The following is a 23,514-nucleotide window of genomic DNA, read 5'->3' as shown; positions in this document are numbered from 1 at the left end:
TGTTCGACAATTCGGCGCAATCCGGTTCCTTTCTTCCCGGAAGGCTTGTTTACATTGCAATGACAGTTCGTCCTAGACGTTGTGACGTCTTCCGATGCCCTTCGGAAATGACTAGCAAAGAAATGAACAGCATTGTCGAGCAGTTGCCCTTTTTTCAACTTTAATATATCCATCATAAAAATCAACGCACCTTCATACGTCTTGTCATCGAATATCCTCAGTAGCCCGTCGTTTTTTGCGTTAAATATTAACTCAAACTCATCCGTTTCGTTTTATTACTGAAACTAATTTGTGTTTCACGACACTTGGCCAGACACTTTTCAAGCAGTATCGATTCTAGTACTCCGCCATCGCCTCGCCGGCCCCGCCATCTTGGATGAGATCTGCCAACCTGCTCGACAGCACGCAGTAGCAGCCAAAAGTCCTCTCCGAGTGGCGTAGCTCGTTGAAAATGTTCAACGCTGATATCTGGAAATCGTGGGAACGCAGTGGAAAAGCCGAGTTGTAAATATTGCCAATCTCTTGCACCTAGTGCACGATTCCGACACCTCGCAGGCTATTCGCAAAGTGGCCAAAACGAGCGAAATAAGTTCGTACGGTACGCGCGGCATCATCCGCGCGGCGCTGGCCGAATGGAAAACGCGAATGCGTGTGTGTTGTGACAGAGTGTCAAATTGATGAAATAATTTGCTGCTCCGTTTCTTTTTGTACCCGAAAATCCTTCACAATGGGGGGACTTTCGTTTAATGCGTGGAATACACCTTCCATCAACCTTTCGCCCAAAAAATTAGTTCCAATCCACCGCACTGTGCACGCCATTCCTCTTGCGTGTGCGCGCGTGTGTGTGTGCACTCTGTTTATGCTGAGAATGTTGGCCAGTTTATAACCTTTTCCTTCCCCACCCGCAGCTTGAAACAATGCAAAGCCCTGCTGAAGGACGACCAGCAAAGCCCGCTGTTTGGGAAGAACGAACGCAAAGCGGGAATATCCCGGGCGATCTACGAGCTCATCTCACGCGGCATCCATGGACAGCTGAAGAAGGACAGTGTTCTGCTGATGCTCGGTGAACTGGTTGTAAGCACTTCGTCCCTCTCTTCCGGATCGTCATCTTCTTAGATGCTCATTAACCTTATCGTTTTCTCCTTCGCAGCACCTCCACAATGACGTTCCGTCGATTCTTATGGACATTTTCGGTGTATTCGATGCCGAAACGGGAGTTAGCGCGGCGGGAGACGCTCCGGCAAGCGAAGAACGGTCCACGTTCTGTTACATCGTGAAGGAAACGGATCGCTACCTATCGGAGAAGTTGTTGAAAGAGCGACTAGAGATCGACACCCTGCAGGACGTTGGTACTACCAAGAACCGTAGCTTCTACACACGGTTCATCAAAGTGAAAACGAAGCTCTAGTAAGTACGAGGTATTGGTTCCGGCGGAAGAAGTTATTCTCACACGACACGGTTCTCGTCGAAACCACAGTTACAAGCAGCGTCGGTTCAATTTGTTTCGCGAAGAAAGCGAAGGTTACGCGAAGCTGATCACCGAGCTGAATCAGGAGTTTAACCAAGAAACGATCACCGTGCTGGACGTGCTGGAGATCATCAAGTCGCTGATCGGGTGCTTCAACCTCGACCCGAACCGTGTGTTGGACATCATTCTCGAGTCGTTCGAGGCACGCCCGGAGCAGGATCGTATCTTCATTCCGCTGCTGCAAGCATACATCAACGATGGCAATATTATCTGCGAGGTGCTCGGCTACAAGTATCGATACTTTGCCGACGTCGAGACGCCCGGTTCACTGTTCAAGGTGACGGCGTTGCTGCTGCAGCACGGGGTCATTAATCTGGACGATATTTACGCCTGGGTAAGGGAACCACTTTTTTCCGTGCAATTTGCGCTCCCCAAAATTCATGTCCCCTTTTTGGTCGCAGCTTAACCCACCGGATAAATCGATCGTGGCGGACTGGGAGGCCGAAATGGCACAGGCGAAGGAGTACGTCCGCAAGCTGAACGTGATCCTCACGAACAAGGACAAGGAAGTGGAGCAGGAGCCAGAGTTTGAGACGGCACCGGAAAAGTATGCCCTCAATCAGAAGTGGGGCCTCTGCGAAGCGTTGCTGCTGATCGGTGACTGGGCTACGGCCCACCAGCTGATCCGCAAGCTGCCCGATCAGTCGGTGGTCGTCCACGAACCGATTGCCCGTGCCCTGTGCCGTTTGCTGCACATGATCATCGAGCCCGTCTATCGGCTCAAGTGTGCCCTTCCGGCCAACATCAAGGGCCGGGCGGTTTCCACTTACGGAGCGCTCAGCAAACTAGCTCCACCGCCCGTCACGGCGCTCACGAAGCTACGCCTGCATGCGTTTCCCATGTTTACCGCCCTTGGGCCTTCGTTACACTACGATCCCGTACTGTTGTACAAGCTGCTTCGCCTGATGCGTATCATTTTGACGGATATGAACGTCGATCCGCTTAATCCACCGCCCAGCACGGGGACCACGACGGAGCACGAGCAACTGTACTACGATATTTTGTCCCTACTCGATGCGGCCGTGCTGCCCGCGCTGGCCTACATGGACTGCAACTGTTGCGTGGCGGAAGAGATCTGGACGATCGTGAAACTGTACCCGTACCAGTACCGGTACGGACTGTATGCCCGCTGGAAGAACGATACGTTTCAGTTGCAGCCGAAACTGATTCAACGCCGTGGAGCGGCACAAAAGCAAATTAAGGCCCTGATGAAGCGTGTGAGCAAAGAAAACAGTAAACCTGTCGGTAGGTTAATCGGCAAGCTGAGTCACTGTTCACCGGGTTTTCTCTTCGAATACGTAAGTGATCGTGTTGAGCGATGAGAAAAAAGGGGAAAATTAGTATTGTGTTTCGTACGTTCCGTTTCACAGATGCTGCTGCAGATACAGATCTACGACAATCTCATTGCACCGGTGGTCGATTCGCTCAAGTATCTGACGTCGCTATCGTACGATGTGCTGGGCTACTGCTTGATCGAAGCCCTCGAGCAGGTCGATCGCAATCCAATGCAGAACGACGGTACGAGCATCTCGCTGTGGTTGCAAAGTTTGGCCAACTTTTGCGGTGCGATCTACAAGAAGTACAACATCGAGCTGAGCGGCTTGCTGCAGTACGTGGCCAATCAGCTCAAGTCCCACAAAAGTCTCGATTTGCTCATCCTGAAAGAGGTGGTCCAAAAGATGGCCGGCATCGAGGCGGCAGAAGAGATGACGAGCGAGCAGCTGCAGGCCATGTGTGGCGGGGAGCTGCTACGGGGCGAGGCCGGCTACTTTAGTCAGGTGCGCAACACGAAAAAATCGTCCCAACGGCTGAAGGACGCACTGGCGAGCAACGATCTGGCGGTGGCGTTGTGTTTGCTGATCGCCCAGCAAAAGCACTGCGTTATCTACCGTGAAACGGCCCAGAGTCACCTGAAGCTGGTGGGCAAGTTGTACGATCAGTGTCAGGACACGCTGGTGCAGTTTGGAACGTTCCTGGGGTCAACCTATTCGGTCGATGAGTACGTCGAACGGTTACCGACGATCCACAGTATGCTGCAGCGCTATCACATCCACTCCGATGTAGCCTTCTTCCTTGCTCGGCCCATGTTTGCACACGCGATCAATGTAAGTGTACGACTTTCGTGCCACCGACACCGCCACCGGGTTAATGACACAGCTTCTCCATTACAGCAAAAGTACGATCAACTGCGGAAGGCGGACACGAACGCCAAGAAGCTATCGACCTCGCAGAAGATGTCCAAATATCTGGAAGCTACCGCATACGTCATGAACCCAGTCATCGAGTCGGTGCGGCCACTGCATCCACCGAAAATCTGGGAAGACATTAGCCCCCAGTTTCTGGTGAGCTTCTGGTCGCTGTCGATGTACGATCTACAGGTACCGGTCGAAAGTTACCAGCGTGAGATCACCAAACTGAAGCAACTGTCGGTGGCGGTGATGGAATCGAAGGAACAAAACGCGTCCAAAAACAAAAAGGAACAAGAGCGGTACGTGGCACTGATGGACAAGCTGCAAGACGAGCGAAAGAAGCAGCAGGAGCACGTGGACAAGATCATGCACCGGTTGACAAACGAAAAGGACTACTGGTTCCTGTCGCGGTCAGCCAAATCGGCCAAAAACGAAACAATCACCCAGTTCCTGCAGCTTTGCCTCTTTCCGCGGTGCACTTTTACGGCGCTCGATGCCATCTACTGCGCCAAGTTCGTGCACACCATCCACAACCTGAAGACGGCCAACTTTTCCACGCTCCTGTGCTACGATCGGGTAACGCAACTTTGCTGCGCGATCGCATTCGAATCGAAACACTGAATCTGTGGTTTATTTTCTTCCCGTACAGATATTCTGCGACATTACGTACTCCGTGACGTCGTGCACCGAGAACGAGGCAACGCGCTACGGGCGCTTCTTGTGCGCCATGCTCGAGACCGTTATGCGTTGGCACTCGGAGGAAGGCACGTTCAACAAGGAGTGCGCCAACTATCCCGGGTTCGTGACCAAGTTCCGCGTCAGCAACCAGTACTCGGAGGCGATCGATCACGTGAACTACGAAAACTATCGGCACGTGTGCCACAAGTGGCACTACAAGATCACCAAAGCGATGGTGTTCTGTCTGGACTCGAAGGACTACATGCAGATCCGCAACTCGCTCATCATCCTCATGCGCATCCTGCCGCACTTCCCGGTGTTGGCCAAACTGTCCCAGATCATCGAGAAGAAGGTGGAGAAGGTGCGCGAAGAGGAGAAAAATCAGCGCCAGGATCTGTTCGTGCTGGCATCGAGCTACATCGGGCAGCTGAAGGCGAAAGCCGGCCAAATGATGCTCGAGTCCGACTTCCATCAGGTGCCGGAAAAGACGGCCAAACCGGCGGCGGCAGCGCCTAGCACGATAGCAACCTCCAGCGATCAGCAGCAGCAACAGGAGTCGAAGGTGTCCATGAATGGAAGTGATGGCAGAGGTAAGTCCCAGAACGGGTTTTTGTGTGCCAGTGTTCCTTCAATTAACACACATTCTTTGTGCCGAGCCAGGTGGACAAAACACGCGACAGGCGCAGGGTTCATCGATGGGCAACGGTACAACGGCGGCGGGTGGTGGCAACTCTTTGTCCTCCTCGGTGTCGCTGGGCGGCGGGGGCTCTATGACGGCGAACGGGAACCTAAACAGTGATCATCATCGGAGCGGTAGCGCTGGCACTTCCAGTGGGGATGGCTTGAAAAAAGATCTTACCTCATCGTACTCGGGATCGCGTGATACGGGTTCGTACCGTGAACTGTCCGGCGGGAGTGGTGGCGTTCCAGTTTCCAAATCATCGAAGGAACTGAAGCGAGAAGAGCGGGCTCGGGAGAAGGAACGGGAGCGTGAAGAAGCGGTAGCGACGGCCGCAGCAATCATTGCGGAGAAAAAGCGCGAAAAAGAAAAGCGTCACAAGCGAGGTAAGCGGGAAACGCAGATTTTATTTTATCTTCAAAAAAGGAGAAAGAGAGGTTTCAACCTAACTAATCTATTTGTCGTTTCATCTCGCTTGCAGATCACTACGACAACGACCGGGAATCGAGGGCCAGCGAAAGGGAAGCACACCTAGCGCGCGATCGTAGCGAGCGGGATCTTAGTTCGGTGTCGAACTCGAGCAACGAACAGCAACACAGCAGCAGCCGCAGAAGCCAGGATCCTCCGGAAACCGATAGAGGTACGTAGCAGAGACAAAGAGAGTGTGATCACCGACGATTAACGTTGTGACCCCGTTTTTGTCCGCCCACAGAAATGAAGCGCCGCAAGCTGGAAGGCTCGAGCTCCTCGAAGGTTAGTATTCTGGTGTAAAATCTGGTGCCGTTCTCCTTCGCAAGCGAAAGGTGCAAAAGGATCTCTTGGCTCTTGGCTCCTGCGCCAAAGGGCGGGCCGACGAGCAGGGCGGGCGGCCGGTCTCTACTGTGCTGATCCTCCTGACCCGACACTGTGGACACGAATTCCCTTCTAACGGTTAAGATACTTCAGTGTGAGAAGACGGACCCCGCGGGTTGAGAGCGCTTTTGACCCATCGCCTCGATACGCGTCCGCAAGAAGCAATATGGAGGCAAGATGACGGCCAGACGGATTCAATTGCGAGTTTACTGCTGCCGTCCTTCAGAAAGTCTGTGATCAAACACCATCACCTACAACGATTCTTAGTCGCTCCTCTCTCACACCAACCTGATGTTGAATGAAGATGATGATAGTGATGTGGCCGGTGGACTTGTGGACCTTCTGTGGATGCTGGCGGATTCATTTTCGATTTTGAACTCCACTGCTCATCTGCGTGCTCTTGACCTGACGCAATGTCCTGACGAGCGAGCAACACGTTGGCAGACAGAAGTGCCGTTTGAAGACATACTTTCAAAGTGCACCTGATCGCGCGTCCATGAAAGCATTCCGACTGCAGATCTGATGGACGGCACTCGTAGGATGGTGGCGAGCGCATCGAAAGACTGGTGGCGTCCGTTGCCTGCAAAAGCGACGGGCGAATGGTTTCCTAGTGAAAAGACGACACGCGCAAGTAAGTGCTTGGGGCCAACAACCACCGTGATAAAAGGGGGCTCGAGGGAAGCGATCACCGAACAGCAAAGGCTGGGCCACCAAGACGCGCAAGACTTTCTAGACTAAACACGTAATTCTGGGGAGGCCACTCTTGGTGCGATTAGCAAGAGGCGAAGTGTGTGGTTTTCTTTTTCGGACAATCGATATCTTTTGAAAGGGAATCCTCCACAATTATTTTAGGTATGTATAAAGTAGCTCCAAACGAGATGCTTCGGGAAGAGACTGATCCGATGGGTCCAAGTTGCTACTAAATTGCATGCGAATCCGAATTGCCCTCGCGCATCCGTCCTTTTCCATCCCGAATTTCCGCCGCGTGCATCTCCTACGGGCGAAGGAAAGCGACAGAGAGAGGGACTAAACCTCCACAACCCGCCCCTTTTGATACTGACTAGTTGCGAACGAGAATATGATCATCCCCCGTTTCTGCAGCCAGAGCAAGATCGCGGGTGGCAGGTGCACCTGGCGCTTTTCCATCCTTTGCAGCCACGCCACACCGCTCTCATTCTCTTCATTTTCTTCATGCCAATCCCAAGGCTGGCAAACACGACGACGGGTCCAACGCGAGCCAGCAGCTAGTGTCGGAGTCGAAAAAGGATCGCAGCAGCAAGACGAAGGAAAAGCGCGACAAGACTGACGAAGAAAAAGAGCTGCGAAAGGAACGCAAGCTGGGTCGCAAACGGGTATGTTGCTGAACGCGCGTAACGCGGAGCGTGCCACCCCATTTATCGTCCACCTTGACACCACTTCACCGACATCGTCACTTCCAGCAGGATCGTACCGAGGAGTCGCTGCTCACCGACAAGCGGTTACGGCGCGAGGAGGAGAAAGCCAGCAAGCTGCTGTCGCAGGTACACCAGAACGGCGCCGACACCGATGGCGATCTGCAGCTGATGTCTGTTTCGTCGTCACACCGCGAGAAACACCACCATCACCATCTGAAGGAGAAGTCCCCGTCGTACAGTAGCAGCGGTGGCAGCGTGTTGCGTGACCATCGCGAACGTTCGCACGATCGGGGCCTGGATCGGGGCGAGAAGCAGTACTTTACGAAAACGTCGAGAACCCGCTCCGGCTACTAGACCGCTCCGGAGCCTTGGTGGGGCGCACTCTCTGAAGAAGCGGCAAAGAAATTGGCAACGAATGGAAAATAAAGCAAAAATGTTGAAATAGGTTAATTTTACTGTTTCAACATTGGTTTCTTTGCTTCGTTTCGTGTTTTGCCTGCTTCAGAGTTACCCCAAGCTCTGCGAACGTTAGAAAAGTCACATTGACATCGGGAACTGGCGGCTGTTAGCAACATTGGAGGAATTGCAGAGTTCAAAGTATCGTTTCGCTAGCGCGTAGGTAGATCGTAAGCATAGGCACGTGGTCCGCTCGGTGTCTCGGCGACAACGCCGAATAAAGGGATTTGTATTGTTCGTTAGACCGAAGGGAAAACCGACGAAGAGTATAGCAGTAGTTCTTGTACAATATAATCAGTAAAAGTTTTAGTTACAATACACGCCGGCTGAGTTCGGTGTAGAACATCCAATCAATCGTTTGCGGGACGGCCACCATCGTGCGGGACGAAACGGAGCGTCAGTGCCACGGGCGCATTTAAGCGGACACTTACGTGAACTGTTCAACTATTCGACGGTAGTTACTTGGCCGTAGAATTAGACCACAGGAAGAAAAAAAATCAGAAAACTATCTGTAAATTTTAAGTTAGATATGATGGAAACACAAATAAAGAAAAAATTGATAAATACTGAATAGGGCAACGGAAAGCTTCATTCCATTTCATTTGTTCTTGTTGGCGTTGGTCACATAACCCATTTTCGATTGATTTTCCCGTTTACCTTAGGCTGTGCAATTAAGTTACTTATAGTAATTGAAAAGTATTCAATCTTCGGTACCATCCACATGCTGCAGCAACATTGTAGGACGTTCGTCTTCTGCATTATATACACTCCTGCTGTGCGCCCAATTCCTCCAGAGCCGGTGCACGAAATCGGCTTCCAGTGGCCCGCAGAAGGATCGGTCGCTCCGAAGCCCGTTTGAGCGGCAGTAGTAGATCGAGCGATTGAGCATGTAACAGATTCGGCGTCAAACCAACGTGCACGAGTTGATGCTCCGCGTCGGGCTCGGCATTAGGTCCACCGACGGTTGGTGCAGCTGCTGGGAGGACGTAGACGGGGATTCTGCTTTCGGCTGAAGCAGTGGCGTTCCTTCGCTGACCACCGACGCCCGATTGCGCCGCTGTGTGTTTGATGGACAATCAGATGTTAGATCAGTATAGATCGGAGGAACCGTTCCCGATTTACTTACCCGCACGTCAGCGTTCGAATCTGTGCTCGCTTGCCGCCGAAGTCGCCACCGGCAGTTCCACTTCTGGTACACCAGTGTGTTCATAAACGCTTGCAGGGGATTGGTAATGGCCTGCGACAAGGGGACAAGGACAACGGAGATAAATGGGGCTCGGCGCATCTTATCGACCTCCTCTTGCTTACCATTATGTACCAAACAGTAACGACCATCGCGTACGGCAGGTTGTACCACATCGTCCACAGGACAATCCCGTTAACCAGATTCGGTAGCCAGCAGACGTAGAACACAAGGTTGATGAGCGAAAACTTGAGCTTAAACTTTGCCATCAGATCGCGCTCCGTGTTCGACATCTGGCTGAAACGGGCCACAAGCTGGCGGTCGACTTCCCGCGATGCCTGATAGTACATGACCGGGTTCACGATCATTACGGCGATCATCGGCCCATACGTCATCACGTAGTTGGGCAATATGCGCATATACGCCGTGGCCATTTCATGCACATTGTGGCAGCTGCCGGAAAGAGACCCAGGTTAACACCAGTTGTTTTCCCCCCGCGGGGGGCGACACTACCGGATACTTACTCTGCATCGGGCACATAGAGCACCGTCACTCCGATTCCGGTGAGGACCGCGGAGATACTCCAAACGTAGTAGTGATACGTGCGCAGGGCGTACCTCGCCCCGCCAAGCTGCCGGCGCACATTGATCGCATAGCACAGCGTCCAAAGCCACGTGCACATGTAGAAATACTGTATCCAGGCGGACGAAACGGCACAGAAGATGACGTTCGTCGTGTCGTCCACGTCGCTGTCCGGTGGTAATACATTTTTAATGTACTTCCACAGTGCCGACCGGAGGAACACGCCGAACGAGGCACACAGGTCAGCCACCGCCAACCACACGATGATTTGGCGGCCAATATTTTGGCTCGAAAGCGTCAGCATTCCGCCGCGCACCCGGCGCACCGCATGGTACGACGGTCCGTCTTCGTGTCGAATCCAAATCTGATAGACGATAGGCAGAGAATTTAATTACCGACATTCGGAAGCGAAGCGAAAAGTTCTGCGCTGATAAAGGGGCTGCGTGTGCTTATTAACGCGTTTAATTAACCGGAAAAAGGATCCGTTCCGCGCGACGCTTTATGTCATCGCGGACGTACACCGAAAAAGAAAAGCGGACCCGTAGGTCAAGCGAAATCGATTGAAGCCACAAGAAAATGTAAACTGAAAATGACGAGAATTGGGGCCCCAAAATTAGTTTCGTTCCGCAACAAAGTTTTCGTAACGCCGAGGGCGTAAGGTATACACGGATAGGCTATTTGGGCCTGGATGTTGATGCACCTAGATAAGATAAGTCTTTCTGTTTTTCGTGCAACACAAACTATTCCGGCCGTGATCACCGAATGCCCAACACGTGCACCCAGCGTCAATGAACTCGGTGAACACGTTTATCTCGCCAGCATCAGCGGCCCGGTCACACGACACAACGGTGATATAATGTACCATAATATAAGGATTAAAGGATTCCAGGACCGGCTTGCGATACCTTTCACGTGCGGGAACGAGCTCCAGAAACGCTCCCTTATCCACGCTGTCGAATGAAACAAAATACCCGGCGAAAGCCGGTGACGGCCGGAACCGGCTCGTTGGACACTTGGACCGGCCCGTTGGACAGTTGGAGGGATTCTTGGCACTCGTCCGTTGACCTTGAGATCTTTAAGCGGGTCGCTTGCTCGTACCTGGTAGATGGCACCGGCAATGCCGAAAACCGACGACACCAAACAAACCACAATGTAGCCGTCGGTGTCGAACTCGGACATCAGCTTGATGGCCGGCGGTGACCGTATCCGGTTGTGGCAGCAGAACGTCTGTATGGTAGGGTCCGCCATTGTCGGCGGAAGTCGAAATAGCCAGAGTGTCGGAGCCACCTGCCGATAACTCGGACCGATCGGCTGCTGTTCGTTGGATCGCTTGCTTCACTCGCCTCCGGGCACGACTGGCTTTCGGTTACTGTGGCGAACGGCGGAAGTCACTTGGTCGATGGACATTTCGTTCGCGCTGGCCGCAAGTGTCTCACAGGCAAGAGTTTCGTGGTGTAGTTGGTGGCTTATCAATTCCAAGATTTGAAACCGGCGTGTCGTACACATGTGTTCCGATCGGATTAAATCATCAATAAAAAGTGCACTTTATCAGCAGCGATGTGCTGTCGTCGCTCGGTTAACTCGCTATTCGTTTAATCAAACCCGATTTGGTTTCACTACGTCCACCAATTACGTTGTGCCGCATTGCCTCACGAGGAGTGAAATTCCAAAACCTGTGATCTTAATCGTCTTCAGAACACAAATCATGACCGCGAATATTTAACAAACGAAGAGATATCGCAACGCAGTGGCACTGGCAAACCCGCCTCTCGGGGGAGAACTCCGGCTGCCCGACACTCTCGCGACACTTTCATCTTGGACACTGTCGTTCCCCACCGCGGGGAGTCACAACGAAACGGAAAAGGAGCGGATTGTTTGTGCTACTGATAAGCGAACCGTGAGCTGAGACCGGCACGATGAGGGAGCAAACTTCTACCGCATGGCACATGAGAGAAGCTAAAAAAACCGAGTTCCCGTACCGACGGGCAGACCGTTTCTTGGCGAGCGACCGCCTATGACTAACTTCGTTGCGCCATGACACAGGACAACGTTTCACGGAAGCCCCACAAGGCTGCCGGCACTCCCCGCGACCGACGGCTTCCCGTCTCCTGGGGGTTCGGTTTGGCTGATCGTATGGGGAAACTTTGTGGCGGTTTTGTGGCTTTGCTGACGGCGATTAAGCTGACCGGCGGGTTAGGCGCAGTAAAGTTACCCATGCCTGGTGGCGAGCCACTGCATTTTCTCAAGATATACTTCTTCTCTCCTCATATACTCTCGGATAAAGATATTTATTGACTTATAGACGTGCAGAAGACAAGCGCAGACAGTAGTTGATAGTTGAGGTGGCTTATGTTACCTAGGGGGCCGGTAAGTGCGGCCTATTGTAGTTGAAGCTTTGCAAACAGTGCCATCAGTGCGGCACCGACACCGGTCATATGGGTGGAGCAGTGCGTGGTCAGCGCGTTTGTCCCCTCGACGCCATCACCACCGTCGTCTCCGTAAAACTTGAAGCATCCTTCGCCGTTCTGCCATCCAATGGTGGTGGCCAACCAAGCTGGGTCCGCAAACTCGGGTACCGCGGCGTGACTGTACGCGCACAGGAACATCTGCTCCATGAACAGATCGCGGAACAGTTCCGGAAAGTCGAAGCCGGCGATCAGTTCGGACTCGCGCAAGATCGCCTCACACAGCCTGCGCTGGGCGTCTACCACGACGCTTCGTCCGACGTTCGCGAACCCTTGGCGCCCGAGCACGATGTAGAACAGCAATCTGGAACGAAACAGGTCACGTTTTTTGATAAGACACTGGGTCGGCCGGCTGGATCTATGTTTAGTCAGTCGACCGCCGTGGGTCAGTCGATCAGGTGGGTCAAGCACCGGATGTACTCACTTGTGCGTAAGATGGTAGCCGTAGGAGCGCTTTCGAAGCGACATCGCCGCACTACATTCGCGGCTCATGATCAACCGCTTCCGAGAGGGGCCACTGGAGGAACTGGAGTTTTTGAAGTTGTCACTACTGCTGCTGGCGTTGTACTCATTTTCTGACTCACTGACCAAGAGTTCCGATAAGCACTCGTCTGTGGGGTAGTACGAAACCGGTCAGTGTCGGAGTAAACTGCCCCACGAGAATTCCAGCCCAGCCCTCAGTACCTGACTGTCGCTCACTGGGGCCCCCGACATCGATCGCTTGCAGATAGGTTTTCATCATCACTTTCGGGTCACCTAGCGCCGGTTGGCTTCTTCGACGTCGACGCCGTTTCCAGTGCGCCAAATCCAGAACGCCCTCCGAGGACGCACCATCTGCTCGGTAATCTTCATCCACCCTCCAAAACTCTGAGTTTATCAGAAGCTTGGACACTGCGATACGGGAGGAGCAAAAGTGTCAGCGTTGGGAAGGGTCCTCAGGGGGGGATGCTACGACTTACCGACCGCATTGGCCCCACTGGGAAAGCTGAAAATGCTCTCGATGCGACTCTCGACAAAGTCACACTTTTTCGCCAAAGACGCTACAAACTGGCGCTCGGCTTCTTGCAGTGGCTGTTGAAGGATGGACCTCAGTTGGGCTGCAGCGAACCGATCGGAGTCGAAATAGAAATTGTATTTTATTTGTCCCGACAAACCCACCCAACACTGCTTGAATGTAATTTGTGTCAAGCTTAAAGACGGGTTTCCACCGGAATTATTCAAATAACAACACAAAACTCTTCTCGGCTGCAAAAAAACAGAACGGAGTTTGTGGAAGCTTTCCTCGAGGCGTTCCGAAAAAAGACTTTTGACGCGGTTTGGTCGCGGTGGCAGTTTCGCATCTCCCGGGCCGGCCCACACCGAGAAGCGGAAACGGAATGAGACAGAGCGGCAGGCTTAAGTGGGCTTACCCGAAAATCGCCTGCAGTCATTAACTGATGTGGAACGGTTCTTTTTTCGGTTCTTGCCCTTCGCACTATCCAAAGCTGGTTCCAGTGCCAGTGGAGTGGCATTGTGTACTTCATTTCCATTCGCCAAGCCATGGCAATGCGAAAGGAGCAAAAACGAAGGGAACGGAAAGGCTTAGGGTACGAATAAACGAGATTCGCTGGCGTTTCAAGTTCTATCGTCGAGCGAAACAAACGGGAGTTGGCCAAAATTAGTACGCCTAGAACTTGGTGATTTTCTTTTCCGAGACGACGACTCCTCGGAATTACTGTTGCCCACAGATTCTATATTATTTAAAACAAAGGCAAGTCTCTTTGCCTATTATAGGCCTACAACACACAAGTACGACACTGCTAAGAGCTGATTGAATACATCCCGTTTGTTACCGAAACACAAGAGATAAAATGTGACCACACACTAAACCACAACTAACCGTTGGCGATAGCAATGCCGAGCAGAAGATCGGTCGTTAGATCCTCGTAGTTGGCCACACAAACGTTCACAAGCCGGTCCAACCGTGCGAGCAGTGAGCCCGGCGCTAGGTCCCGATCCGCTCCACGCCACGAAGAATCGCTTAATCTTCCGGCGTGGGCACCGGCGCTGGCCGTAACCAGAACTAGGAACCAAATCACCAGCATCCTGTGAGTTTTTGAATGTACTGGTCTTCACTTCACGCACGAAACACCTTTTCTGCACACTTGTAAAATTGGAAAACGGAAGCCCCCGATGTTCAACCGAGACACACCACCGTTCGCTCTGCGTCGTTCATGGTCAATGTGACCAAACGGTGAGCGACAAACGAAACGAATGTTATAAGGCTCCGGCAAGAACCCAAACCAAACCGGTCGGCGAGACGATGGACGAAAGGCGACCGAAGAGCCAGCGTAAGGATGTGCGTATGCGCAAAGACCTGGCAACGGAAGTGGCACCGCGGCAGCATCCCTTCGGCAAAGCATCTTTCGAGTTCGAGTGCTGGGAGCGGGACGAAATAAAAATTTATTTCCTGGATTAGCTTAAATCCAGTCAGCTAATAGGAAAGCAATCGACCGGCGGCGCTGAAAGCTGCAACCCACCACCGGACGCGCGGCCGCCGGAGTGCTTAGTTTTCATTTTCGCTCCGTTCCGCCACGCATCGGTGACCGTTGGCATCGGAGCACGTGGATTGCGCCTTGCTTCTTCCGGTTGACTGCCGGAAATGAGATGTGTTTTGCCGATTCTGGTACCTAGAAACCAGAAGGATGAGCATGGTACGGAGCATCCAATCGGATAGAAACTGCTGCGTGCGTCACACGCGACAGTTGATGAATTATTTCAAAAACACAGAACTCCCAACCAACACTGGAAAGAAAGAAAGAACGTTTTCGATTCTTCTATCATCAGTTTCAGTTTTATTGGAAAACATTGAAAGGCTCTTCTTTTAATCGAGTTTATTTGTATCGTATGTTATTTCGAAAGCTTTTTTCCAGTTTAATGAAGAAAAGTAAGGTTTATTATTTCATTTCAGTATTTGAGGCACAACAGTTACAGTTACACAGCTAATGGTTCAAAATAAGTCGATACAGATGCTTCATCGAGACGCTGATTAAATATTCAATATTATTATTAATTGAAAGAAAAGAATTAAAGTTGACTGATAGCTTCAAGACCTTTTTTAATCCGTGTCGAAGTCGAATGTTATCAGCTTTATAACAGCCCTATGTAAAAAAGGTAAGAATAGAAAATTAACATATCAATACTGTTTGTTTTCTTAAATGAGATAACGGATAAAATGTTTATGTGAATTCATTTAACTTTTAAGAAGGACAATGCATTCCAAACTCACCGTAGCAAATCTCCTTCTCTTGAGGCCCAGTTCACTGGCGAAGGATGGACGAGTTTCCCCTGTAGGAAGAAATTGAATTCCTCCCGGAGGTCCTGAATTAGGGCAAAAGTTTGCCGATCACATTGCATACTGCACAGTAAAAAGATACACGCGTGAAAGAAGCAATTATAATAAATTAATTTTTTGTCTATTGCCTAGTAAAAGTGCACTTACCAGTGATGGCCCGCAATCGTTATATTCAACATGTAGTTACCCTTTTCATGTATTGGTTTTACTGTTACATGACTACAATCGCCAAAAAAGAGCAATGGCATCGGATTCACCATCGTGGTCTTAGAGATGATGTAAGCGGACTGGTACGAATGTTTTACAATATTGTTGTAAACAACGAAACTGTACGGGGACAAAAAAATATTGAATAAATCGACATGCGAACTGCCAACTGGTGGAAATGGATGGCACCGAAGTCAGCTGTAATTATTCCAATACATACCACGACTCGAAGAACGTTTTTTTGGCGATTACCGATTCCGCATCTATCTGTACCTCTATTCCGTGCGATGCGCTTCGATTGTCTGCAGTGGGTTGATTAACAATTATTTTCGCCTTTCGACGTACGCCCGAAAACCGCGGATGAGGAAATGCGCTCTTCACGAAGGCTACGTTTGGGTAGTGTCCAGCCGCAATGATGGCTTTCAGCAACTCGTTATTGGACGCATTAAGATTGTTGTCCCTTTCGGTCCAGCTCAAGAAGCCAGCCTTGTACAGGTATGTGCAGATTTTTCCCTGTACAGTGATCAGCCGATACACTGTGTCACTGTTGATGAAGTTACGTTTGCAAATCTCGCGCTGACGACGCCATCTGGCCGTTACGTTTGCCAGCATGATGTGGTCACTGTTTTCACGGTAACTAAACCATCTGCGGGCTCGCAAGACTTCTTCATCTTTGTCGAATGGTTTAGAAAACGGATCTTTGAATGACAAGCTGGCGGCAATCGAGCTGATCGGTTCAATACAGCCGAAAATACTTGCCAGCAGCACCATTTTGCCAGCCTGTGGATCCAGTGAAAGACGGCCCAGATGATATCCTAAGGGGGTTAGTTGCTCCTCGTCATCAATCAGATTCAGTCGGTGGAGCATCTGCAGCGACGCTTGAATCGTGGCCTCAGATGGTTTGTCCAACAATAGGCTCATGAAGCGGCGCACGTCACCGAGACGAAGTAATTTCATTTGCACAATGACTCTATCGAGGGCTACGTTGAGAATCTGCGGCGATGCGTTCTCCCGAAACGTGCGTTGCCGGGCTCGGCAGTAAAGATGGTAGCAAGTTCCTTCCTTTACGCGACCAGCACGTCCCTTTCGCTGAACTTCGTTGGCCAATGAGATCCACTCTTCGTGTAGCATCAAAATGTTGTTCTCGTATTTCTGCACCTTGCGCCGTCCGGTATTCACGACGTAAACGACATCTTCAATGGTGACCGATGTTTCGGCGATGTCCGTCGAAAGGATGATTTTCCTCGTGCCATCCGGTGGACTATCGAACGCCATTTGCTGCTCTGCCGTCGGTAGTTTTGAGTGAAGCAAATGGACGACAAACTTCGACTCCGACTCCGACAGTAGGGAGTCCTTGCGGACCATTTCATAAATTTCGTGTATTTGTGCCACACTTGGCAAAAACACTAGAATTGCTCCTTCCGGTTGCGTAGTAGTGATGTACCAGATGAGCCTGACGATTAACTTGTTTTGGTCGAGCTCAAAAGAGCACAAAGTCTCAAGGGCTAAGGCAATGTATTGCTCCACCAATCTGTATTGATATTGAATGATTTGAGAGTCAAAAGCTCTCTCTTTCCGGGGGAGGGTGGGACATTTGTCCAGTGTATCCAAAACGTCTTCCAAATAGAGTTCTAGGACAGGATAAGTGATGCCTCGTATTTGCACCATCGGACAGCGGTGAAAGTACTCGGAAAACTTTTCGGCCATCAATGTGGCGCTCATTAATATCACACGTAAGTCTTTACGGTACGGAAGAACCATTCGAATAATGGCCAACAATAGATCTGTGATTACATCTCGCTCATGGATTTCGTCGAGCACGAGGTGAGAATATTCTCGCAGCAGAGGATCAGACTGCATGATCGACAGAACGATGCCAGTCGTGCAAAACATAATGCTTCCATTCGGCCGTGGCCTTTCCCCTTCGAGCCGTATCTGGTAACCGACCGAGTGACCTAACCGTTCGCTCCTTTCTTTTGCGACGCGTCTTGCTAAGGTTATTGCTGCAATACGACGTGGTTGAGTGCACAGAATACGGCAACGACTGCCTTTACGCAAGGACGAGGCTTGCTCAAGAATGTACTGAGGAATTTGCGTGGTTTTGCCACTTCCGGTTTCCCCTTTCACCAGAATAACCTGATGCCGCTCGATCATCTCCAGGAGTTCAGTGCGTGAAGCGTATACTGGTAGGTTTCGTCGGAATTCGGCCAGTGCGTTCGTCGAACGTTGCATGCGCTGATACTCTTTGTGTAGCTTCTCATCTAGTTGCATTGAAACTTTGCGTTCAGGAGCCAGCTTACAACTTTCTTCGCGAAGTATCTCCGAGTATGTTTTGTACATCGAAGGATACTTAGTTAGCCTTGAGTATTCATCATTCAAGAATTTCTCAAACACTCGGACGTCGCCTTTTCTGTCTAGATTCAGACCTTCGCGCATTCGTTTTATCTCACAAGCTGGGATCGAATAATTAAAGCGCATTTTTCTTTTCACGGCTTTCCGCTTATCATTGGCCGTGTAACTCACGGGACTTTTCGAACCGCTACTCTTGTCGTTTGCGGAATCTTTTATCTGCTGGAAATAGGAAGATGAGGAAATGAAATAGGAAAGCTAACCTTTAAAACGTGCCGGCAATTAGAAGCGGGCGGCACCGATTTACCCTCGTTGAACGGTAATTTGCTTCTTGACATCCGGCAGTCGTGTTTGAGGTCGCTTCCACACTAAGCACGGAGGGAGTTAAGTCTTCACGTAAATTACACTCACTGTTACTACATTCTGCCCCATCGATGCCGTTGTTGTCTTGCAGCAACTCATTTTGGTTTGTTGGACCATTTTCTGAAATACTTTCCTTCATAGAAAAACACAGTTTCATTCAATACAGCTCAGATCCAATCGTTGCGCCAATCCAGTAATAAAATCAATGGTACCTTATCGGAATGCGAATCCATCGTCGCTGCTTCTACATCGGCCATCTTGCAACTACACTACGAGTTCTGCAGCGTGCCAAACGGCGTGAAGAAGGCAATGGTTACTTCGATCGAATGACTCTTTCTTGTTTCCCTAACTTTAACGCACGAAGGAAGGTGTTTAACGTAAGGAGGAATTTGAATGAGAAACCGGAAAATTTATTTGAAAAGGCTTTGCCTTGCAGATGAAGGAGTAATAAATACACAACACAATGTTGGCGGCGTGAGACAAAATTTGTGCTTAATCCAACCTATCCAACAATAAAAAAATATTGAAACAAAAATAACACTTAACGAAGCAGAAGCAAAACGGAAGTACAGTCTTTTCGTTCTGTGTCACTCAGATCCTCTTTGGCGTGACGTTTGTAGTAATTTCGAACGAAATGATGATGTCCGTTATCGCCGAAAGAACTAATGCGACTTCTCCGTTCCTAATGGTGTATCGTCATCCCCGAAATGATCGTCGTACTTGCACTCGACGGTTATTAGCTTTATGATAGCTCTAAAATTGCGAAAATAGTTTCATTTTTAACTTTTAAGTTTTAGCCACAACGAATAGTTGACTAAAATGTCCAGAAACTCACCGTAACAAGTCACCTTCCGTCGCGTCCCAATCAACTGGCGATGGTTCGCAAATTTTCTTTTGTAGAAAGAGATTGAATCCTTTGCGGAGATCCTGTATCAAGCGATACGTTTCTTTGTCACACTTGAGGCTGAAATTAGTCAATGAAAGGGGAATATTTTTGGTTTTACTCATCGCTACGAAACACTCCCAGTTTGCCACTCACCAGTAGTGGCCCGCAATCGATATCAGCTCGTGGTCGTCTTCGGTTTCCACGTGATTGTCGCCAAAGAATAGCAGCGAAAACGGGTTCACCACGGTCGTATCGAAGATGGTGAGTGCGGAGAGCTTCTGCATATCGTAATACACGACAAAACTGTGCGGTGTTACGAGGATGAGAAATAAGGACAATATTTTCATGTTTAAACAAATCGTTTCTGATAAATGTTCCGTCATGACGTGCTTACTTCGAATGGAAAATGCCCCGGTTACTGTTGACCGATGCAGGGTGTATTTCTGCACGACCTTGTCCTTCGATATTCAGGATCGCTCGCCCATCCGGACTGTTGCGTGACCGAATTACCTTTCGCACGAAGGCTACGTTCGGATACAGCCCTGCCCCGACGATCGCGGCCAACAGCTCGTTGCTTCCCGTGTGATGGTTGTTTTCCGGCGCTTCGCATTCTACCGCCGGCAAGAAGTGGGCTCCGTGAAGATACTCACAGAACTGGCGCTTCATGTTGCTCAGCTGCTGAAGTGTGGCGTTGTTGAGAAAATGTCGATGACAGAATCCAGCCCGATTGGACTGGCGGCGCCATTCGTCGAGCACGCGCGCCAGCATGATGTGATCGCTAGCGATACCGTCGGCAAACCGGCGTCGGATACGATCGACTTCCTTTTCCTTCCCCAGCGGTTTGTAGAACGCATTTTTAAAAGAAAGGCTCGCAGCGATCGAGGTGATTGGATCAATGCAGCCGAAAATGCTTGCCAGTAGAATCATTTTCCCGGTGCGAGGGTCCATTGGTAGTCGCGCCAGGTGATACCCGAGAGGCGTCAGTTTCTGGTCGTCATCAATCGCGTTCAATCGGTTCAGCAGCTTCAATGATTCTTCGATCACGGTGTCGGATGGTTTGTCCAACAATCGGTCCATAAAGACGCGCACCTCACCTAGGCGCAAGATTTTCACTTGCAGAATGACCTCATCGAGTGCTACTCGCAAAATCTCCGGAGGTACGTTCTCCAAGAATGTGCGCCTTCGGGCGCGGCTGTAAAGATGGTAGCACGTTCCTTCCTGGACACGACCAGCGCGACCCTTTCGTTGAATTTCATTAGACAACGAGATCCACTCGTCACGCAACGCCGATATCCCGTTTTCGTACATGTTGAGCTTGTGGCGCCCGGCATTAATGACGTACACAACATCGTCAATTGTGATCGACGTTTCGGCGATGTTTGTTGAAAGGATAATCTTTCGGGTGTCGGCCGGTGGTCGATCAAATACGGCCGTTTGTTCTGCGGTTGGTATCTTCGAATGAAGCGGATACACGACTAGCTGTGCCCTGGATAGCTGCGGGTGTTCTTGGATCATCCTGTAGATGTCCGATATCTGCATCACACTCGGTAGAAACACCAAGATCGCACCGGCAGGCTGCGCAGTAGTGATGTAGTACAGCAGCTCCACGATCAGCTCATTTTGGTGGTTTTCACTTCCACGATTACACAACGCTCGGATAACCGAAGCCGAATACTTATTTCGGATTTCACTGGTATAAGCCTCGATCATATCGTAGAATTCGTCCTGCTGTGCTGCGTTTGCACTATTTCCTTTTCGGTCCCGCGGATTTCGACTGGTTTTATCTTCGAAGGAGTAAAACTTTAGCTCCGTCAGCACATCTTCTAGGTAGTACTCGCGGACAGGATATGTGATGCCTTGAATTTCCACCATCGGACAGCGGTTAAAGTACGACGAAAACGTTTCAGCCGTCAATGTGGCGCTCATCAAAATCACCCGCAAGTCTTTACGGTACGGAAGAACCATTCGAATAATGGCCAACAATAGATCTGTGATTACATCGCGCTCATGGATTTCGTCGAGCACGAGGTGAGAATATTCTCGCAGCAGAGGATCAGACTGCATGATCGACAGAACGATGCCAGTCGTGCAAAACATAATACTTCCTCCATTCGCCCGTGGTCTTTCCGCTTCGAGCCGTATTTGGTAACCTACCGAGCGGCCTAACCGTTCGCTCCGTTCTTCCGCGACGCGTCTGGCTAAGGTTATTGCTGAAATACGACGTGGTTGAGTGCACAGAATACGGCAACGACTGCCTTTACGCAAGGACGAGGCTTGCTCGAGAATGTACTGAGGGATTTGCGTGGTTTTACCACTTCCGGTTTCCCCTTTCACCAGAATAACCTGATGCCGCTCGACCATCTCCAGAACCTGATCGCGTGACGTGTATGCTGGTAACTTCCGTCGAAATTCACTCAAACGATACGTTGAATGTACGCTACGCAGAAACTCTTCATAGAGTTCTTCGTCCAAGCCGGGTGAATCCGAATCGTTGCTCAGGAGCAGCTTTTCGCTTTCTTCCTGCAAAACTTCATCGAGCGTTTTAGTGATGACGCGCAAATATTCATTGCGGAACACGGAGCGAATGTTTTCGTTTTCTGCAAAATCCCGAAAAATGTTACCCTCCTGATCGGGTCCAGCGTGCAGGTTCAGATGAGTCCGGATTTGGTTTATTTGAAACGCGGGAATCGTTATGTCGACCGCATTCCGCTTTTCCTGCCGCTTTTTCTTTGCCGTTTGCCGATCACGGTAGAAAAGGCCAAGATCCCGGCCACGCAGCCCTGGCGGTGGGGCTTCGGCCTCTTCTTCCAGTGCAGTGTCTCGCTGATCCTGAAATCGTCGGAAACGTCCCGATTCGGCGGAAGCGTTTGCTTCATAACGGGCCTTTTCCTGCGTTTTCTCGCGCTGTAATCCTTTATGTCGATCGCGCCAATGACCGCGATCGCTACCATCCGAAGCATCGTGTGACGATTGTTTCCCTCGTCGCGCCATATTACGATAGTACATGCCAATCTCGCGGCCCTTCAGATGAGCTGGCGGACGCCCTTGAGAGCTGCTGGGTCGGGCTTCCTGGCGATTAGCATCGTCGGTATGAGTCGCGAAACTTTGACTAAATGAAGGACTGTCCTCCGAAGCGGCTTCCTGTCGGGACGAAGGATGTATAGTAAAAGAGGTACGGCGGAATATCATTTGTTACCTTCCACATGCGGAACTTGTGTAGTTTTTCTTCCAGCGTCTCGTCACCGTCAGACATCACAAACGGAAGCGGAAGCTAAAGTTCGCGGACAGATTGCAAAAGGATTTTCCACTTTGTATTGGCTTCGTGCCGGTAGTTGACAGTTCTCAATGTCGAATAAGAAAACAAAACAATATCGAAATTAACAACTCCGTCGGGAGCTGTTTAGTGCAATTGTGCTCAATATTTCATTGAACTGACCTACAGATTGAGGATTTCTCAAGTGCATATAATTTTTCAAAGCCTATTCGTCATCGTTCGATCAGAATATTGAGTTTTATTGTTAAATCTTTTCAGCATTAGATTCAACCCTGCCAGCAGTTCGAAATAAATTTCGAACGTCAGATTTCCTCGCTCTCAGCAGATCGTCTGTGCGTCAGCCATTATAGATTTCGTCGAGCTCGGGCCATTCGTTTTCTCGCTGGCAGCTCGCGGTGCTCTTTCGCACGACACGACGGGAAAATTTCCCTTGTTTTCCCGTTTTCCATTTTCAGCGAGGAAAATCGACTGCACGGAACACAAACCGCCGGTGCTGGTGCGAGATGAGAACCGTAGCAGGCGACGACGGTCTTTAGAAGCGTGGAACAACGGCCCTCTGAGGTCCACCGTGAGGCCAAGCTTAATGGAGTGACGAAACAGCGACGGGGCACGGGCGGGCGCAACACGGAACAACGGGGGCAGAACGAGCCTCGTAGCGAGCGAGCGGATCCAAAGAAGCGCCGGAAGAAAATCCTGCCGCATCAGAATCACCGTGGCGTCGCCATCCTGCTTGTTCCCAGCGAGAAGTTTGAGAGAATTCTCGGGCCACACACGAGACACCAATTGCTCGTGTACACATTTCGGTGTCAAGTGGCCATGTAACTGGCGTGTGTGTTTGTGCTTCCCAAGTTCCACAGCTGAGCCGAATCCTTTTGGCTCTGTGGTCGCCTGCTGAGAAAGGAGATTTAAATATCCTTTGCCCTCGGCCAGAACGAGCTCCGTGCGTTTTGGGTGCGTGCTCCGAAAATGGTTTGTGTGTTTTTGGGTCGTACCGAGGGGAAAATGGATTTTCCCGGAAATTCGTGCAGCCAGATGTGTAGCTGAGAAAAAGCGATTCGTGCTCCTTTGCGCGGAGCCTCATTACTTGCGGACGAA

General features: G+C 50.6%; 5 protein-coding genes across 5 annotated transcripts; 1 reads left to right on the top strand and 4 right to left on the bottom strand.

The window, feature by feature from the left end:
* The first annotated feature begins 423 nt into the window (after positions 1 to 423).
* LOC128271256 (THO complex subunit 2) lies at positions 424 to 8,310 on the top strand. The gene is made up of 13 exons (XM_053008703.1): positions 424 to 504; positions 909 to 1,074; positions 1,151 to 1,407; positions 1,478 to 1,862; positions 1,930 to 2,826; positions 2,899 to 3,633; positions 3,700 to 4,293; positions 4,367 to 4,985; positions 5,056 to 5,460; positions 5,556 to 5,714; positions 5,787 to 5,827; positions 7,132 to 7,278; positions 7,366 to 8,310. Exons 1-13 carry the CDS (start codon positions 452 to 454, stop codon positions 7,672 to 7,674), a joined length of 4,767 nt encoding a protein of 1,588 aa, XP_052864663.1. The 5' UTR covers positions 424 to 451; the 3' UTR covers positions 7,675 to 8,310.
* Positions 8,311 to 8,417: 107 nt separating this feature from the next.
* Positions 8,418 to 11,425, bottom strand: LOC128273194 (G-protein coupled receptor 143-like). The gene is made up of 5 exons (XM_053011122.1): positions 10,640 to 11,425; positions 9,484 to 9,905; positions 9,085 to 9,412; positions 8,903 to 9,013; positions 8,418 to 8,833 (listed from the first exon to the last, which is right to left on the bottom strand). The coding sequence occupies exons 1-5, from the start codon at positions 10,787 to 10,789 to the stop codon at positions 8,681 to 8,683; spliced, it is 1,164 nt and encodes a 387-aa protein (XP_052867082.1). The 5' UTR covers positions 10,790 to 11,425; the 3' UTR covers positions 8,418 to 8,680.
* Positions 11,426 to 11,919: 494 nt separating this feature from the next.
* On the bottom strand, positions 11,920 to 14,090 carry LOC128271183 (uncharacterized). Its single transcript, XM_053008626.1, has 5 exons — positions 13,886 to 14,090; positions 12,966 to 13,103; positions 12,691 to 12,897; positions 12,431 to 12,617; positions 11,920 to 12,310 (listed from the first exon to the last, which is right to left on the bottom strand). The coding sequence occupies exons 1-5, from the start codon at positions 14,088 to 14,090 to the stop codon at positions 11,920 to 11,922; spliced, it is 1,128 nt and encodes a 375-aa protein (XP_052864586.1).
* Positions 14,091 to 15,103: 1,013 nt separating this feature from the next.
* Positions 15,104 to 17,887, bottom strand: LOC128271182 (ATP-dependent DNA/RNA helicase DHX36-like). The gene is made up of 4 exons (XM_053008625.1): positions 15,768 to 17,887; positions 15,488 to 15,667; positions 15,275 to 15,403; positions 15,104 to 15,146 (listed from the first exon to the last, which is right to left on the bottom strand). The coding sequence occupies exons 1-4, from the start codon at positions 17,885 to 17,887 to the stop codon at positions 15,104 to 15,106; spliced, it is 2,472 nt and encodes an 823-aa protein (XP_052864585.1).
* A 1,034-nt stretch (positions 17,888 to 18,921) lies between these two features.
* LOC128271181 (ATP-dependent DNA/RNA helicase DHX36) lies at positions 18,922 to 22,398 on the bottom strand. Its single transcript, XM_053008623.1, has 5 exons — positions 22,342 to 22,398; positions 19,540 to 22,286; positions 19,299 to 19,448; positions 19,095 to 19,223; positions 18,922 to 19,012 (listed from the first exon to the last, which is right to left on the bottom strand). The coding sequence occupies exons 1-5, from the start codon at positions 22,396 to 22,398 to the stop codon at positions 18,922 to 18,924; spliced, it is 3,174 nt and encodes a 1,057-aa protein (XP_052864583.1).
* Positions 22,399 to 23,514: the final 1,116 nt, after the last annotated feature.

Source organism: Anopheles cruzii, chromosome 3 (genome assembly GCF_943734635.1).
Source record: "Anopheles cruzii chromosome 3, idAnoCruzAS_RS32_06, whole genome shotgun sequence".
NCBI lineage: Eukaryota > Metazoa > Arthropoda > Insecta > Diptera > Culicidae > Anopheles > Anopheles cruzii.
The sequence above is the reverse complement of the archived record's forward strand: the minus strand, read 5'-3'. Positions and strand labels throughout refer to the sequence as shown.